Here is a 16531-nt window from a genome sequence, read left to right as displayed (position 1 = left end):
TGCTGGGCAGCTCTGGCCCTGTGGCAGCTTGCCTGGCAGGGGCTCTGTGCCTTAATACCCTGGGGAGGTCCGACTCTGGGCCTGGGATCAGAAAGCCTCCTAGATTGGGGGCCCCCAGATACCAACCAAAGTCTCAGTCCCTTCCTGTATCAGCCATGTCTTTTGTGTATTCTGTTGTTTAGCTATATGGAGCCTTGCTGACTCTGGAGCAGAGGCTCTCCCAAGGTTGGTCAATTCATTTTTTTTTTAACATTTTAAAATTTTATTTTTGAATTTTTAATTGGAGGATAATTGCTTTACAGTGGTCCCGTCCCTCTTGAACCCTCCTCCTGGTCAATGGTGCTCGATTTTGCAGTCCTGTCAGACTCTGCGACCGCAAGGACTGTAGTTCGCCAGGCTCCTCTGCCCATGGAAAATTTCCAGGCAAGAATATTGGAGTGGGTTCCCATTTCCTACTCCAGGGGGTCTTCCAGCCCCAGGGATCTGGTCAATTGTTCGAGATAGCAAGCAATTTCTCTGTCAGCAGGCATTATTCAAAGATAAACCAACCAATCCAGGGTCCACAGCCGACGATCATCTGTTTTTATCAAACTCTCACCCTCTGGGCCACAATCCACCTGCAGAATCACCTCAAGGCCAGGAGACAGACAACCAGGGACAGCGCCTGTACCCCCGAGCCCACTGAACTTATTTCAGCCAGCCATTTCAACCTGTCTTCCTTGCCTTCCCTGTTTCACCTTCCCTGAAACCAGAGAAAGTCTCCTGCCTTGATTTTCTTCTCCCTTCCGACGCTGGTGCGTCCCCGCCCCTCCTCCCCGCACGGAGCCGTGCCACCTCCTCTTGGAAACTGTAATAAGCCATCTTCTCAGTGGCTGGACCAGTTGGCCTCAGAAAATAATAATAAAACCTATGAAAACACCGCGGTTCTTCTAGGGGGAGAGGAGACCCCGTGTCTGGAGCACCGCCCCCTGGACCCCGTGGAGACTAGTGGTCTGTTGCAGCCCCATGCGCAGTCTCCTCTGCGTTTCCTTCCTTCCCTGGGTCGTGGAAGACCCTTTGGGCAGCCCCTCAAATAGGAAAGACATTGAAACGTGGGCTTGTCCCTTACTTGGGTCATAAAATTTGAGTTTATTACCCAAAGTATAAACACACGCACCAAGTCACATCGTCACCCAGCCCAGTGACCGTCTGGTCTCCCGAGAGCCGAGACTGAGCCTCCTCGGTTTCCTCCCCCAGGGCCAGGCCCAGGGCTCGAGGAGGCCGCCGCCCCCGCTGCGACCCAGCGCAGTGATGGCCGCTTGGCAGAACAGAACGGAGCGCGGACGATCGGATCGCGGCCTGCGGGAACCACGATTTCGTTGCTCAGGACTCCGCAGAGATCCGGAGTCTTCAAACCGAAAACTAGCAGATGTCTGAGGGGGCGGGGAAAAAAAAAAAACTGGGCTCGTCCGGGATTTGAACCCGGGACCTCTCGCACCCAAAGCGAGAATCATACCCCTAGACCAACGAGCCGGTGCTATGTTGAGTTCTGGTGTCTGTCCTTGGAGGCCTGAGACCGCGGCTCCGCCTTCGGATCCCGGGCTGAGAATCGCAGCCAGATCCTGGGGATGGTTTCGGTTTCGATTGGAGAAGGAGAGGAGGCGGCGCAGCACAGCCGAATTTCCGGGTGAGGGGGCTCCCGCGCGCTCGGGCCCCCGGGCGGCGGAGCCAGAACTCCGCCCCTCCTCCCCGGCCTGCAGGAAGGCCACCCAGTCCGCAGCAGCTAGAGGAGGGGGGCAGGTGACAAGGAGCAGGGGGCAGAGACCGCGCGGCCGGGCGAATGTGGTCTCTCATGGTGGACTCCAGGACAGAAATTTCACCCAACATGCGACACAAGGAGAATGAGACTCGGTCACCTCCCAACCGGCCGGTCCCGGGTGACCCTCGAGCTTCTCCGGGTCCTTCCTTGTCTGGGCTCGGCCGCAGGAAACACTCACGGATCTGGAACCTGATGTAGGGGTCAGAACTGGGGGGTGGTGCTCACTTCTCCCGGAAGGGCAGCTGCTCCAAATTTTTGCACGAGCAAGGGGTCCACATCCCCCCACCCTACCCCCACCCCCTCCGGGGAGGGAAAGTCTCCCGGCTTGTCCCGGCGGCGAGGCCATCAAGCCTTCCTGATCGGCTTAATGCTACCGTTCCTGAAAGGGGCTGAGAGTTTGAAAATGAGAAATCGTCCGTGATTGGAACCCGGCACCTCCTACACCCTAACCGAGGGAGACGGTGTGCGCGGGATTCAGAGCGTGTGCCTACCAGTTATAGGTTCAGCGAAGTTCAGGAGAACTGTAGCTTCCTTTTCGCATCAGCCCGGCTAGCTCAGTCGGTAGAGCATGAGACTCTTAATCTCAGGGTCGTGGGTTCGAGCCCCACGTTGGGCGCAGCTTTTGCCCCTAGGGCATTACAGCTAAACAAAAGTGAATTTAGAGAGCGCGAAGGTCCATATAACCTAATTCTCTTTCCACGGGGCTTCTTTCTGAGTTCGAAGTTGCCAGACCAGGGGGACCTGCACGCTGAGTCTCAGCATAGCATCTTTTTTTTTTTTGCAAGATGTTTTACCACTTTTTTTTTTTTTAATTTTTTTTCAGCATAACATCTTATTTCATTATATGTGTTTTGGAATTTAAAAGTGTGGTACAGAGTGATCCTTTTCTAGGAACTTAAAATTATTTGGCTGCAGTAGGTCTTAGTTACCGCACGTGGGATCTTCCTCTAGGAATTTTCTTGAAATTCCTGAGATCCTGGCAAGGCCAAGAATTGTCCTCCAAACTAGGACTTGAACCCACTTTCTTATGAGATCAGTCTCAGTTCTACATACTGAACGACAGCAGCAAGAGGAGACTTGGAGATGGATTTTCAGCTAACTCTGGCCCTGCGTGGGGACCTATGTGGTGCTCCGTCTGTATCTAGGGGTGATCCCCAGCCAGGAGCCCCACCCCCCGCCCCGTGTGTCCCCACTGGCATCCCCTGCGGCTTTCCTCCCTCCTGGGGGAGATGAGCAGGGAAGGGAGCCCCTCATCTGGTCATCCATTCCTGTCCCAGCCCCTCTCCCCTTTGTAAAGTAGAAAGCAAGCTGGCAGTCGTGGGATACCTCAGATAGAGGTGAGGTTCCCCACTTCCCAAGAAGCAGCAGTGAGGGAAATGTGAGTTCCTTTCTGAGAGTGAGACAGGACAGCTGGAAAGTTTAGTGATGCCACTCCTGAGGCTCTCAGGATGTTGGGTCATCTGGGGATCCAGGTTCCAAGGTGGGGGTAAGAGGGGGGCAGGAGAGGGCTTGGGGAGGTGCCTGCCAGGTCATGTCTCTCTTGGTGGCTGGATTGGGGCACCCTATTCATCCAAAAGAGAGGGACCCGACTATACTCATCAGAGTTCTGTTATAGTCTGTCTTTCTGGGGGAAGTTAGGGACAGATTATGATTGATTGTAAAGAACTGGCTCCCACAATGAAGCCGGAGAGATAAATTTAAGAACTAGCCCATTTGTCTATCCTGCGTCCTCCTCTCCTTTACAGATGCCTCCTCAGAGTGTTCCCTTCTCGAACTGATTACACAAAAATCCCTGTCTCAGCTTTTCTAGGAAATATGTCCTAAAATGGTTGGAAACACTCTAAGAATGAGATTGTTACGGAACCAAACTTGTGTCGGCTCAGCCTCGTGCAGTACATCCAATCTACTGATGCTGAGTCATGGTGAAGGAGTTTATTACAGACTCCGAGCAAGAAGTCCAGGCAGCTAGTGCTCAGAAGGTTCAAACTCCAGACATGGCTTTCAGGGAAAGGTTTTAAAGACAGGGTGAGGGATGGGAGTCGTGGAGTGTGTGTTCAGCTCATGAACATTGTGGGGAACTAAGATCCCACATGCCGAGCCGGACACCCATCACTTCGCAAAATTACCTTTTGTGTATGTGTGTATCTGTTGAGAACACTTAAGGTCTACATTTAACAATTTCAGGTATACAATAGGGTATTATTAACTACAGTTGTCATGCCGTACATTAGATCTCCCCAACTTATTCATCTTATAATTAAAACTTTGTATCCTTGTAACAACCTCTTCCCATTACTCCCACCCTCCCCCCACCAACAAATGGGTTTATTGACTGCTGCCTGGGCCCTGGTTCAGTGATGAATTTGGACTTGAGCTCCTTGCCAGTGGGAAATGGTATACTGCTAACTCCTGACATGCAGCAGCACCTGATCAAGCCGCCTATCACGTGGTTGATTATGATGAAGTGCCGACAGAAGCAGGTGCCCTGGGAAACCACGTGGTTGCTGCACTTGACTGTTGCAGCAGTAGAGGTGACCACAAGGACTGTGACATGGGAAGGACTCCCCTGGGTCCGCCTGTTTGTTTGAAGAAAGAAAATGACAAGATCAGGCCTTTAAACTTTCAGCCTAAGTCATGCCCAGAGATCCAGGGATATTTTCTGTCAGCCATAAAATGATCATATAGCTGCAAGGCTGACAACGCTGAAAATCAAACCCATAACTGAATGATGTATATTGCGGGATGACAGTGTAGGTTGAGTTCACAGCCTCGAGAGATCTTTTCTGTGAAAGACATGGCATTGATTACGAAGGAGTGGAGCCAAAGCCTGGGGAAGTTTAGGTCGTCTTGGACCAAGTTGAGATCTTGAACCCCTGAGTCACTTGGAGTCTCCCTTGCCAGTGAAAGCAGACTATTCTCTGATATCTGGGGAGAGTAGCCTTCCTGTGTTTGAATATCCCATAATAATTGCACCTGGAGCGGTTGTCTTGCAAGGGGAGGAGAGTTCTCCCCAAAGCCCACACCAGCCAGCCTTGCTACCCTCTAACACTGGTTGTCCCATAACTACAGTTAGATTAGCACACTGCAGGAGCAAGTACAAAGGCTGGCCTGGGAGGAACTCATTCATATGCCAAAAGAATTATGCCAGCAGAAAACTAGGGAATGTGTATGGGAATGGATCTGAGGATGTTAGAATAAAGAGGATGGGATGTGATTTTTGGATCTAGTGAAGTTATTACTCTGGGCACACTTCCCAGCAAGCCTGTGTTTACTTCTTAATTTTATTTAGCAGACAGATCTTTTATTAAATGGCAGAGGATAATACACTCCTGAAACGTGGGAGCAGGCTGACTGCAAAGGAGTGGCTAAAACCTGTGTTTAAATGTTATTCATGCAGCTGAATGTTTCTTGGTTGGTTGGCTAAGCACTGAACTCAGTGGTGGCCTATGTTTAAGGGGATTAAGATTCAAGCATGTCCCTGGCATCATGTAAAGAAATGAACTCAGACTCTGCAAGATAGAAATGCTGCAGTGAGTCTGTCATATTTGATGAGCACACCCACCGCCCCACTGAGAGTGCTCCGAGGACACTCCCTTTCATAAGGCAGGGAGAGACGTCAGTGAGGGAAACACTGGCAGCTGGATTGCTCTGTGGTCACTGTTCTCTGCAGGCCACAAATGATGGTGGGAGATGCTGCACTGAGATGAAATTCCTGATTGGAGAAGGGATGATGGGACCCCAGGTGCCTGGGAAAGTAGGAGAAGCCCAGAGCTGGAGGATCAGAAGAGTCTCGTTCATGGTTTTTAAAAGGAAAAGAGAACTATGTGCATATATACTATATATATAGTCACTTCAGTTATGTGATGCTATGGACCACCATGGGATTCTCCAGGCAAGAATACTGAAGTGGGTTGCCATTCCTGTCTCCAGGGGATCTTCCCAACCTAGGGATTGAATCTGCATTTCCTGTAGCTTTTGCATTGCAGGCAGATTCTTTACTACTGAGTCGATGGGGAAGCCCATGAGATATATCAATTCAGTTCAGCCACTCAGTCGTGTCCAACACTTTGCGACCCCATGGACTGCAGCACACCAGGCTTCCTTATCCATCATCATCTCCCGGAGCTTGCTCAAACTCATGTCCATCAAGTTGGTGATGCCATCCAACGATCTCATCCTCTGTCGTCCCCTTCTCCTCCTGTCTTCAGTCTTACCTAGCATCAGGGTCTTTTCCAATGAGTTAGTTCTTTGTATCAGGTGGCCAAAGTATTGGAGCTTCAGCTTCAGCATCAGTCCTTCCAATTAATATTCAGGATTGATTTCCTTTAGGATGGACTGGTTTGATCTCCTTGCAGTCCAAGGGACTCTCAAGAGTCTTCTCCAACACCACGGTTCAAAAGCATCAGTTCTTCAGTGCTTTGCTCAGCTTTCTTTATGATCCAACTCTCACATCCATAAATGACTACTGGAAAAACCATAGCTTTGACTAGATGGACCTTTGACGGCAAAGTAATATCTCTGCATATACACATATGACAAAGCCTCAGCGATCATTTCCTCTGTGGGTATGTAGTAGAGGAGGTTTCTAATTTTACTCTCCACCATGCCCTGAAGTTTGGGAGATTATTACCTTGAGGATGAATGCATAGATTGCATGGATTAAAAAAAGAGAAAACTTCATTATGGACTATTTCAAGCAAGAAGTAAAGCAGAGAAAAATAATATAATGTGCTCAGTTAAGACATCACCTCATAGAAAAACTTCTTTTGTGTATACCTCAATCCAGTCCATTATCTTTTTTTCCAGCTTTACTGAGATACAACTGGCAAATAAAAATGATGTATATTGAAGGTATATAATGACGGTTTGATATATACATTTACATTGTAAAATATTTGCTACAGTGAAGTTACTCAACACATCCATCATCTCACATATTACCTGATGTGTGTGATAAAAATGCTTAAGATCTCTCTTAGCAAATGTCATGTATACAGTACAGTACTATTAACTGTAGTCACTACCCAGCCCACTATTTTTTTTTGTTTGTTTGTTTTTTTCCATTTATTTTTATTGGTTGGAGGCTAATTACTTTACAATATTGTAGTGGTTTTTGCCATACATTGACATGAATCAGCCATGGGTTTACATGTATTCCCCATCCCGATCCCCCTCCCACCACCCTCCCCACCCCATCCCACTGGGTCTTCCCAGTACACCAGCCCCGAGCACTTGTCTCATGCATCCAACCTGGGCTGGTGATCTGTTTCACCCTAGATAATATACATGTTTCAGTGCTGTTCTCTCAAAACATCCCACCCTCGCCTTCTCCCACAGAGTGCAAAAGTCTGTTCTGTACATCTGTGTCTCTTTTTCTGTTTTGCATATAGGGTTATCGTTACCATCTTTCTAAATTCCATATATATGTGTTAGTATACTGTATTGGTGTTTATCTTTCTGGCTTACTTCACTCTGTGTAATGGGCTCCAGTTTCATCCATCTCATTAGAACTGATTCAAATGAATTCTTTTTAATGGCTGAGTAATATTCCATGGTGTATATGTACCACAGCTTCCTTATCCATTCATCTGCTGATGGGCATCTAGGTTGCTTCCATGTCCTGGCTATTATAAACAGTGCTGCGATGAACATTGGGGTGCACGTGTCTCTTTCAGATCTGGTTTCCTCGGTGTGTATGCCCAGAAGTGGGATTGCTGGGTCATATGGCAGTTCTATTTCCAGTTTTTTAAGAAATCTCCACACTGTTCTCCATAGCAGCTGTACTAGTTTGCATTCCCACCAACAGTGTAAGAGGTTCCCTTTTCTCCACACCCTCTCCAGCATTTATTGCTTGTAGACTTTTGGATAGCAGCCATCCTGACTGGCGTGTAATGGTACCTCATTGTGGTTTTGATTTGCATTTCTCTGATAATGAGTGATGTTGAGCATCTTTTCTTTTCTTTTTTTTTTTTTTTGTGGTTTTTGTCATACATTGAAATGAATTAGCCATGGATTTACATGTATTCCCCATCCCGGTCCCCCCTCCCACCTCCCTCTCCACCCCATCCTTCTGGGTCTTCCCAGTGCACCAGGCCTGAGCACTTGTCTCATGCATCCAACCTCCAGCCCACTATTTTAAAGCACATTGGCTGTCACATAATTTAATCTCTAAATAACTGGCTAGGTTTATAAAGACTTTAAAAAAAATAAGTAACCACAATACAATTAATACATCTAGAAAAATGAATATTTCTATATCAAGTAGAATGGATGGTTGTTAAAACAACATAAAGAAAGCAAGCCCTCCTCTGATATCTGAAAATGTGCATGTCTTTATGGGAAAATTAAACCTTGTTAGACTTCAGTTCAGCCCTCCTCTGATATCTGAAAATGTGCATGTCTTTATGGGAAAATTAAACCTTGTTAGACTTCAGTTCAGGGTGACGGCTGGTTGAGTAGCCCCCCGGGGGGCGCTTAATTTCCGATTCGGGTAAGTAGACAGCCGTCTTTTTTTAACTTTCCCCCCTCCTCTAGAAGGTTTAAAATACAACCCCTTCTACCCCGGGTGGGACTCGAACCCACAATCCCTGGCTTAGGAGGCCAATGCCTTATCCATTAGGCCACCGGGGCTGACGAAAGACTTTCTCTGACAGTCTTAGACCAGTCTCTCTGGTACCTCCCAGCGGTTCCATACAGCATCCCCGCTCCAGTTTGGCCTGATTTTGGTCCTCCTGACGACCGTATGCGACCGGTGCATCCGCTCAGATCCCGCCAGCCCCCGAGCATCGCGGGACCCCGGGGAGACGGCGCATGCGCGAAGGAAGCTGCTCAAAGACCTAGGGTAGCAGTTAGCTCCGCTGTCTTGACTGGGATACTATCCTCGCTTAGGGTGCAGAAAGTCTAGGCATCAAATCCCGGACGAGCTCTTTCTCTATTCTTTTAGGAGAATCTACGTCCCGTGAGAACTAGCATCAAGAAGGAGTTCGCTGAGGCAAAATGTGGGCTTGAAGGGGAGAGAGGGAACAGCCGGGAGCTTGGGAAAAGCGTCGGTCATGACCTTCATCCTCCTCCCCACGTTGCCTCTTAGGCCGGGAGTGTTTCCTAGTCCCAAGTCTAAGCGGTTTTTAGCAGAGCCCAGTGGCGTTAGGTCTTGGTCCTAAGGACCCTCCGTGATGGCTCTGTATATGCCCAGCTAGCTCAGTGTAGAGTGTGGAACTATAATATCAGAGAGCCCGGCGTTTACTCTCCTATCAGAAGATGGGTATTCTTTCCCCTCTCGAAGATATTTGACATTGTGGTTACCAGAAGTGGGGTCGGGGGAGGCGCGAGCTGAATTAGATGAAGGTAGTCAAAAGGTACAAACTTCCAGCAAAAAGAAGTACCAGAGACGCAGTATACAACATACTAAAGACAATTAACACTGCTGTGTTAGAACAGCTCATCTTTAGAGTTAAGAGAGTAAATCCCGAATCCTCATCACAAGGATGATGAATGGTCACTAAACCATGATTGTGATAATGATTGTGATGTATGTAAATTGAATCATTATGTTGTACACCTTAAACTTACACAGGGCAGTATGTCAGTTACATCTCAGTAAAAGTGGGGAAAATAATTAAAATGTTTATCTTAGTGAAACTTCTCTTTTGTTTGAGTCCTTAGCAAACCACTGAAACATCGCGAAACTGAAAAAGGAGACAGTGACACTCCCCATGACCTCAAGATTGCCTGCGCCCTCCATTGGGGTACAGGCTCAGCTGCCATTCCCCCAGCGTCTTCCCTGGGGGAAGAAGGTCCCATCGCCTTGGTCATTCCACTTAGCCAGAAATTCCTTGGCGAGAACTTGGTTCCACAGGGACAGTCATTTTTTCTGGGTAAAATGATGGCTCAATCTTGGGCATATTCTTTACATTTAAATTTTAAATATACATTCACATTAATCATTTAAGGGTATATTCACTGCAAGAAATCGAAATAATCTATTATAATTTTAAAACATTTTGTAGTGTTTAAATATATGCATAACATTAAATTTGCCATTTTGACCATTTTTAGTGTACATTTTACTGGCATCAGTTACATTTACAGTATTGCACATCCATCATCATTACTATCTATTTCCAAAACTTTTTCATCACAATACTCTTGTGTTTTTCTTTCTTTTATATTTTTTAATGCCCCTGACCCGTTGAGGGTGGGCCACCCCACAGAAGTTAAACCCCTCATCTGTCGCAGTTCTAGTCATCTGAACTATATTCATACAGCCAGTCGCCCCTGGGCTCCTGGGACTCCTGGCCGGGGTTCCAGGGTCAGCAGTCCGCCCGGGTTTGATCAGCGTAGGTCTCCCCCAGTGCCCAAGGGTTCACTCTGGGTCCCGAGCCCCTTAGCATCAGGGATGCATCTGAGGGGCAGGAGGGAGTGTGGCTGACAGCCAGAGGGTCCTAGGCTTGCGTAAGGAGCAGTTGGGAGACACGGAAAATTAAAATCTAAGGAGGAAAACTGAACGCTGCAACGACCACGAAGGGACTCGAACCCTCAATCTTCTGATCCGGAATCAGACGCCTTATCCATTAGGCCACGCGGCCTTGCGCAGGACGGTCTCTCAGCTTTTCTCATAAACCTTTTGCAAGCGCCTGCGCACTGCCGCCCCAAATGTGCATGCGCACACTGGTCTGGCCCCCCGCCCCCGGGACTCCTGGTGAGCCCGGCTCAGAGCCCGCAGCTGAGTAGCGCGACTGAGCGCCGCTGAGGTGGCCGCGCAACTAAGCCCCTCCTGTCCCGAGAACTCCTGATCTCTTCTCCCACGAGCCCCAGGCCCACGCTGGGGCGGGGCTGCCCGCTGCTCCCGCAGCCCCTTTGCTTCCCCTATCGCAGCACCACTAAACCTGCCATCCGACCCGGTCCGCGGCCCCAGCGTGCGGTGCGGGTGGGGTGGGGGTGCTGGGAGTGTGCTGTGGACCCTGGGCTGCCCCTTCCCAGGTCATCCAGCGCCGCCTAGCCCACGTGGGGGTTTCTTAGTCCCGGAGGTGCCCCTTCTTCCCTCGGTGGGCCCGGCCGCTGAAGTGCCCGGCGCTCCATACATCATCTCGCTTATTGTCCTGGTTCCCTGCGTGCGGGCGCTATTCACGTGTCCAGCGATCTCCACGTTTATTCCATGCCAGCCGAGCTTCCTGTGCTATCGCGCCGTTTTTAGGAGAGGAAACCGAGAGGTGGACGGGGTTACTGGTGGTGCTGGTGTGCGGCCCCCCACTGTCAGCACCCCTGGGTGGCCGCGGGGGCGGTTAGACCTGCAGGCAGAGCCGGCGCCTCAGGGAGCTGCGGATCTCCAGACAGGCCTTGCGGCGCTCATCACAGTCGGGACCCAGCACGTCCAGCTCACACACCTGCCGATTGACCTGTGTGGACCACACTCAGCCTATGCCTGGGACGGCCAGGTTCCCCACGCCCGCGCCCAGCCTGGCACCCAGTGTATTGTGAGGCCTGAAGTTTCAAGTGCTGCCTTGACATTTTTGGGACTCACAGGCCCCGGTGGTTTCCCCTGCTCTTGTCAGATGTGCCCCCCCACCCATCAGGGAAGGCCCGCCTCGCGGCTAGTTCCCCCACCAACCAGACCAGATACACTCAACCCCTGCTATCATCCTGAAGGGCTTCAGTTCCCTGCCAACCTGTGAAATTATTGCAACAAGTACCCCACGTCCTGTGTCTACAAGGCCTGAGTCTACAGCCCCTGTTGCTTCTCTCTGCTCCCCAAGGCAACCCCGAGTGGCCTGCATGGCCTGAGGTGTCCTTGCCCCCAGCTGTGAGCATATGTGGCTAATAACTGCTGGCCGTGTCTCTGTCTGGTGTCAGGTGTTCTGTGTTCAACATCTCATGTTTCTGAGGGCAAAGGAATTCCTCCCTCAGCAAAAGGATGATAGGAGGTGATCAGAACACTGGAGTTGAGAAGAAGGTTGAATCCAGCCCCTCTCCCCAGGCTACCCTCCCTACCCTGCAACTCACCTCAGTCATCAGCTCCAGGAGGTCTGCCTTGGGGTCGGCTCTGAGGACCTCCACCAGCGTCTGGATAAAGTCTGAGCCCTTCTCATCCCGATAGGCTACACAGCCTAAGTCAGGGGACCAGGGCCAGAAGGTCACAATTGGTCCCCTCCCAGTTGCCTTCCAGTCCCCAGGGGCCTATTGTCAGTGGAAGTGGGGGCAAGTACACAGGACCCCAGGGCTTGGGGTAGGGAGCAGCACCTTCTTGCTTCTGGATCAAGTTGTTGCTCAATGTTTGTGGAGTGGATATACCATGGATTCAATGTGGAACAAACATTCACTGTGAACCCACTACGTGCCAGGCCCTGAGGCAGACAGAACTGTCCTGCCCACATGGACCTTACAGCCTAGAGGAGAGGAGTCAAGTCGAGTGCCTAGCAGAGCCAGCCCTCGGTTTGTGCACTCCATGTTACTATTGTCACAAATAATAAATACGGAAGGAAGATAGCTTAACTGCAATGGGGCTGCACCCCAACAGCCAAGCCCCAGATGTCCCTAACGCCACTTCAGATCTCTGGCCAGGAGGTTGGGCTCTGTGTGACTGGGTTTCGTGATGACCTTACCTTCAGTGGCTGCATAGACCATCAGCACATCTGCTTGGTTAGGGCTCCCTGGAGTGGGGCCCCTGGAGGAGTTGCCTGCAAGAGGGAGCAACGCCTTTTACCCAGCATCCTGGGACTCCATCTGCCCCGAGGGCCCCCTCAAGTCTGGCTCAAGGGCACACAAGGCAGTAGAAAGAGTGCAGGGCAGGAAAGACAGATCCGGTTTCAAATCTCAGCCCTGCCACTTACCAGCTGTGTGACCTGAGAAGAGCTATTTTCCCTTCCTGTCTCCAGGGCTGTTTCGGGCTCAAATAGGGGAAAAAACTCTCAATTTTCAAAGGTCCTTACCCTTTAGGAAGGTTTCCCTTCCTGTCCTCTTGGCAAAGAGAGGAGGGAGGTGGCAGCAGGATCCCAGCTCAGAGCCCCGGAAATGCCCTCCTGGCAGCTTCCCCACTAGCCCTACCCAAGCCCTCAGGTAGGCAGACCCACCTTGCACATCAGTACAGACACGGAGGACATCGGCCTGGGAGGGGGTGGCCGGAGGTGCCCGCAGCCAGCGTCTGAACCAGGGGAGAGCTGCAGGTCCCACTCCCGCATCCCTGTGCCCTGGGGATGGAGGGGACAGTCGGGTCCTTTCACTCCGAAGACACCCCAGGGTTCTTCCAGGGCCCTAGCCCCCAACCCCCAGAGCTTCTGGGCCGGCCTGCCAGGCTGGAAACACTCAGAGCACTGACTGACACGTGTTGAGGGTGAAGGCTCAGGTTCACGGACATGACCTCTAAGAGAGGCTGGGAGGCGGGCAGGAGAAGGGCAGTGCTCAGGCTTTCTGGAGGAGGTAAACAGCAAGTCCTGGGAGGCTGAGCGCGGGATGAGGAGAGGTAGGACAGCAGGAGGCGGGCCTCTAGGGTGGGCCGGGGGCCTGCTCACCCCCACGGCAAGCTTGAAGCAGGAAGATCTTGGGGCGGCCCTGCAGTGCCCCACAGCAGCTCAGCTCCTGCACAAGCGCCTCCAGCTGCCCCTCTTGCCCGTCAGCCCCCAGAAGCTGCCCCTGAGGGCCCCCGTGGGCCATGAGGGCCACAAGGGCACAGCTCACGGGGCCCCTGTGGGCGTCCAGCCACTTCCGGAACTGGGCCATCTCCTCCTGGAAAGCCTGGGGAGGGGATGAGATTAGGCCTGAGCCAGTGTCACGGCCTCCCTAGTACCTGGCTCCCCGCCTCTGGGTGGTTTCTGTAGTCCTCGGCCCACACTACCTCCCACCTCCTGCCAGCCTCAGGCCGGGGGGTGGGGGGGGGAGCAAGACTTTTTTCTAACCAACCCCCCTGCTGCAAAGCCTATCATGAACTCATTGGAGGAAATGTGGGTCCAGCTTCCTGCAGCTGGTTCTCAGGATCGCCACGGAGAAGTTGCACCAAAAAGTTAAGAGCCGTGAGGGGAGAGCAGTGAGCTGCCAGCTGCCTGGGAAGGAACCAGGGACCCTCCCAGGAAAAGCCTGAGGGTCCAGCTAGAGCCTTGAGCAGGGGCCAGCGTGGGAGGTGGCGGGGGCCTGAGAGACTGGACTTCCAGGGGCTAGGGAAGGGGGTTCGCACAGATGCGTGCATACAACAGGGAGGATGGGGGTGCATTTCCTGCCCACAGTTGGTATGAGGCTCAGGAGAGAGTCCCCAGGGCCCCGTGGGGGCACCCTTCCTCCAGTGGGTCTGGGCTCCCCTCACCTGGGCTGCAGGGTCTGTCCGCAGGGCAGTCTTGAAGCCCAGGGCCTGACACAGGGCCCCCAGCGCCTCCACATCATGCTGGGCCCCCGGCCGGCCCTGGGTCACAGCCAGCAGGAGGGCGGCCCTGGCCCCGGACAGGTCATACTGAGCGCTGGGGCTGGGCTCTGGCTGCAGACAGGACTAAGTGGGTTCAACGCAGTCGGAGGACCTCCCGGCTCCTTGTCCCCGCCTGGATCTCCCCACGCCTCCATCCCACTCAAAACTGCTGCCATGTGGTTGGACCCCGCCCTGCCCCCTCACCTCAGGCCCCCAGGGCTCCACGTTCCCTAGGTACAGTGCCCCCCGCAAGGAGCTCCGAAGCATCGGGCAGTAGGCAGCCCCTGCCGACTCTTGAGCTGTCCTGGAGAAGACCTAGGGGCAGAGGACTCCTCAGGCGGCCGCTCTGTGGGGGTGGGTTATGGGGAGGGCCTGGCTCCAGGGCACAGCTTGGCCAGGCTCTTTGGGATCCCCTGCCAGAATGGAGGGAGGAGGCGACATGAAAGAAAGGGAAGGCTCGAGGGAGGTCCTAGTCAAGCTCAGGGTCACAGAATTCCAGGACGTGGGTGGCCGCAGGGAGACAGTGGCCAAGCCATTAGCCACACTGCCCCCCGGCCCAGCACAGAGGCGGGGTGCTCCCAGAGCGGGTCAGGGCCCATCTGGGAAGGCCCGTGGGGTGGGCACCACCTAGGGAGAACTGTGGAGCAGAGCTGGGGCCCACCCTCACCTCTGGGGTCAGTCAATGACTACCCGCTGCCCAGTGAGAACTTTGGGCGTCAAGACCTGACCTGATCCCCAGGGACCCACAGGTCTGATGGGACCATCATGGCCGGGTGAGTGTGAACAGGGGTGGATGGGAATTCAAGCATCTGCCCTTGGGTGATGAGGGCCACAGCAGACGCCTAGAGGGTCTGTGCCAGGCTGGGATGATGGGGGGTGGGGGGTGGGGGGCGCGGGTGGGGACGGGACTCCAAGCAGAGGGAGCAGCCTGGGCACAGGCACGGAGGAGAGCAGATGCTGGAAAACCTAAGGGTGCCCTCAGTGGGTTAGGACAGGCATGGGAGGAGGTGGGAGGCGAGGCTTAGAGGCTGACGCCGTGTGTAAACAGCAAGCCTCATTGTGGCATGATGGGGGGTAATGGTTCAGGTGGGGATGAGACCGGGCCTGGGCCAGGGTCACGGCCTCCCCAGTTCCTGGCGGCCCTCCCTCTGGGAGGTTTCTCTGGCCGCCTAGAGAACACATCGGTGCCGTCGTCCCCCCTCCCGGGACGCCCCCCTGGGCCCTCACCTCTGTTAGCAGCTGCAGCAGTGACCAGTGAGGATGGCGGCCGCAGAGCTCGCCCAGGCTGGCGAGGAAGGCCCCAGGCTCGGGGACAGCTGGGTGGAGAAGCAGCAGCACACAGGCCTGGAGGGAAGGTCTCGGCCCTCTTGCCCACCCCTACCCCCACTCTGTCTGGCCCCCATCGGGGGCCCCGGCCGGCCCGCTCACCCCCGGGAGCACTGGAGAGCAGCAGGAAGACCTTGGGGCGGCCCCACAGGGCCTTGCAGCGGCTCAGCTCCCGGACCAGCTGCTGTGACTGCCTCAGCTGCCGGCGGGGGGCCACCAAGGCCACGAAAGCACAGCCCACCGGGCCCCCGTGGGCATCCAGCTGCTCCTGGAACCTCGTCAGCTCCCCACGGAAGCCCTGGGGCAGAAGTGAGTGCCAGCCTGAGTGCAGGGAGGACCCAGGCGGGGCTGAGGGCGGAGGTCGGTGTGGGGGGCAGGGGCGGGCTCACCTGGACGGAGGACTCCTGCCTCTGGCAGCTCTCAAAGCCCAGGGTCTGGAATACGCCCTCCAGGAGAGCGACCGTAGAGGCTGACACCTCAGGGCTGCAAAGGGCCAGGGCCACCCTTGGGCCCTGCATGCTGTACTTACCCTGGGAAGGCAAGGCCAGAATTGGGCCGGGGTGGGGTTCAACTGGGAGCCAGCGATGGCCTAGGCCAGCCAGCGCCTACCTTTCTTCCCAGGCTCTCCCGAGCATCAGCCACCTGCGAGGCCACCTGCAGCATCCCAGCCACCAAGAAAGCCATGGGGGTGATGTGGGGGCTTCCTTCAAACAGCTCCAGTGCCAATGCTCTGGGTCCCAAGGCCCGGCCTCTCTCCGAGTCTTACCCCATCAGCTCTGTTTATGAGCAGAGCTGGACTCTGACCCCTGCCCTGGAACCCTGGGTCCTGGACACCCCCAGGCCCTGCTGTTCCCTGGTTCCCATGGGCTACTTCCTGCCTGGCACTAACACACCCCCACCTGCGCCAGGAGCCTGTGCCCAGTCTATTCTTAGCTTCTGGCCCACCTGCTATCTGATCTCGTTACACTTGGGTGTCTCCCTTCTGAGCCGCCTCCAGCACAGAAAAAATTCATTCCCTGCCC

At 53.5% G+C, this 16531-nt stretch overlaps 1 protein-coding gene and 4 non-coding genes across 8 annotated transcripts; 1 reads left to right on the top strand and 4 right to left on the bottom strand.

Annotated features, from left to right (window-relative positions):
- Positions 1 to 1440: 1440 nt before the first annotated feature.
- TRNAP-UGG (transfer RNA proline (anticodon UGG)) lies at positions 1441 to 1512 on the bottom strand. Its single transcript has one exon. It is a non-coding gene; the product is annotated as a tRNA-Pro (tRNA).
- Positions 1513 to 2341: 829 nt separating this feature from the next.
- TRNAK-CUU (transfer RNA lysine (anticodon CUU)) lies at positions 2342 to 2414 on the top strand. The gene has a single exon. It is a non-coding gene; the product is annotated as a tRNA-Lys (tRNA).
- A 5941-nt stretch (positions 2415 to 8355) lies between these two features.
- Positions 8356 to 8428, bottom strand: TRNAR-CCU (transfer RNA arginine (anticodon CCU)). The gene has a single exon. It is a non-coding gene; the product is annotated as a tRNA-Arg (tRNA).
- Positions 8429 to 9767: 1339 nt separating this feature from the next.
- On the bottom strand, positions 9768 to 16481 carry LOC110123434 (uncharacterized). Of its 4 annotated transcripts, XM_020871336.2 has the most exons (12): positions 16119 to 16476; positions 15899 to 16039; positions 15612 to 15807; positions 15411 to 15499; positions 14388 to 14498; positions 14088 to 14255; positions 13303 to 13525; positions 12865 to 12981; positions 12397 to 12471; positions 11798 to 11901; positions 11086 to 11193; positions 9768 to 10973 (listed from the first exon to the last, which is right to left on the bottom strand). In XM_020871336.2, exons 1-12 carry the CDS (start codon positions 16191 to 16193, stop codon positions 10779 to 10781), a joined length of 1602 nt encoding a protein of 533 aa, XP_020726995.2. In that variant the 5' UTR covers positions 16194 to 16476; the 3' UTR covers positions 9768 to 10778. The 4 variants fall into 4 exon arrangements, with proteins under 4 accessions (XP_020726995.2, XP_020726996.2, XP_070317209.1 ...); XM_020871337.2 differs by lacking the exon at positions 11086 to 11193 and having other exon boundaries at positions 16119 to 16478; XM_070461108.1 differs by lacking the exon at positions 14088 to 14255 and having other exon boundaries at positions 16119 to 16475.
- On the bottom strand, positions 10311 to 10383 carry TRNAR-CCG (transfer RNA arginine (anticodon CCG)). The gene has a single exon. It is a non-coding gene; the product is annotated as a tRNA-Arg (tRNA).
- Positions 16482 to 16531: the final 50 nt, after the last annotated feature.

Source organism: Odocoileus virginianus, chromosome 33 (assembly GCF_023699985.2).
Source record: "Odocoileus virginianus isolate 20LAN1187 ecotype Illinois chromosome 33, Ovbor_1.2, whole genome shotgun sequence".
Taxonomy (NCBI): domain Eukaryota; kingdom Metazoa; phylum Chordata; class Mammalia; order Artiodactyla; family Cervidae; genus Odocoileus; species Odocoileus virginianus.
This window is presented reverse-complemented; position numbering and strand designations above follow the sequence as displayed.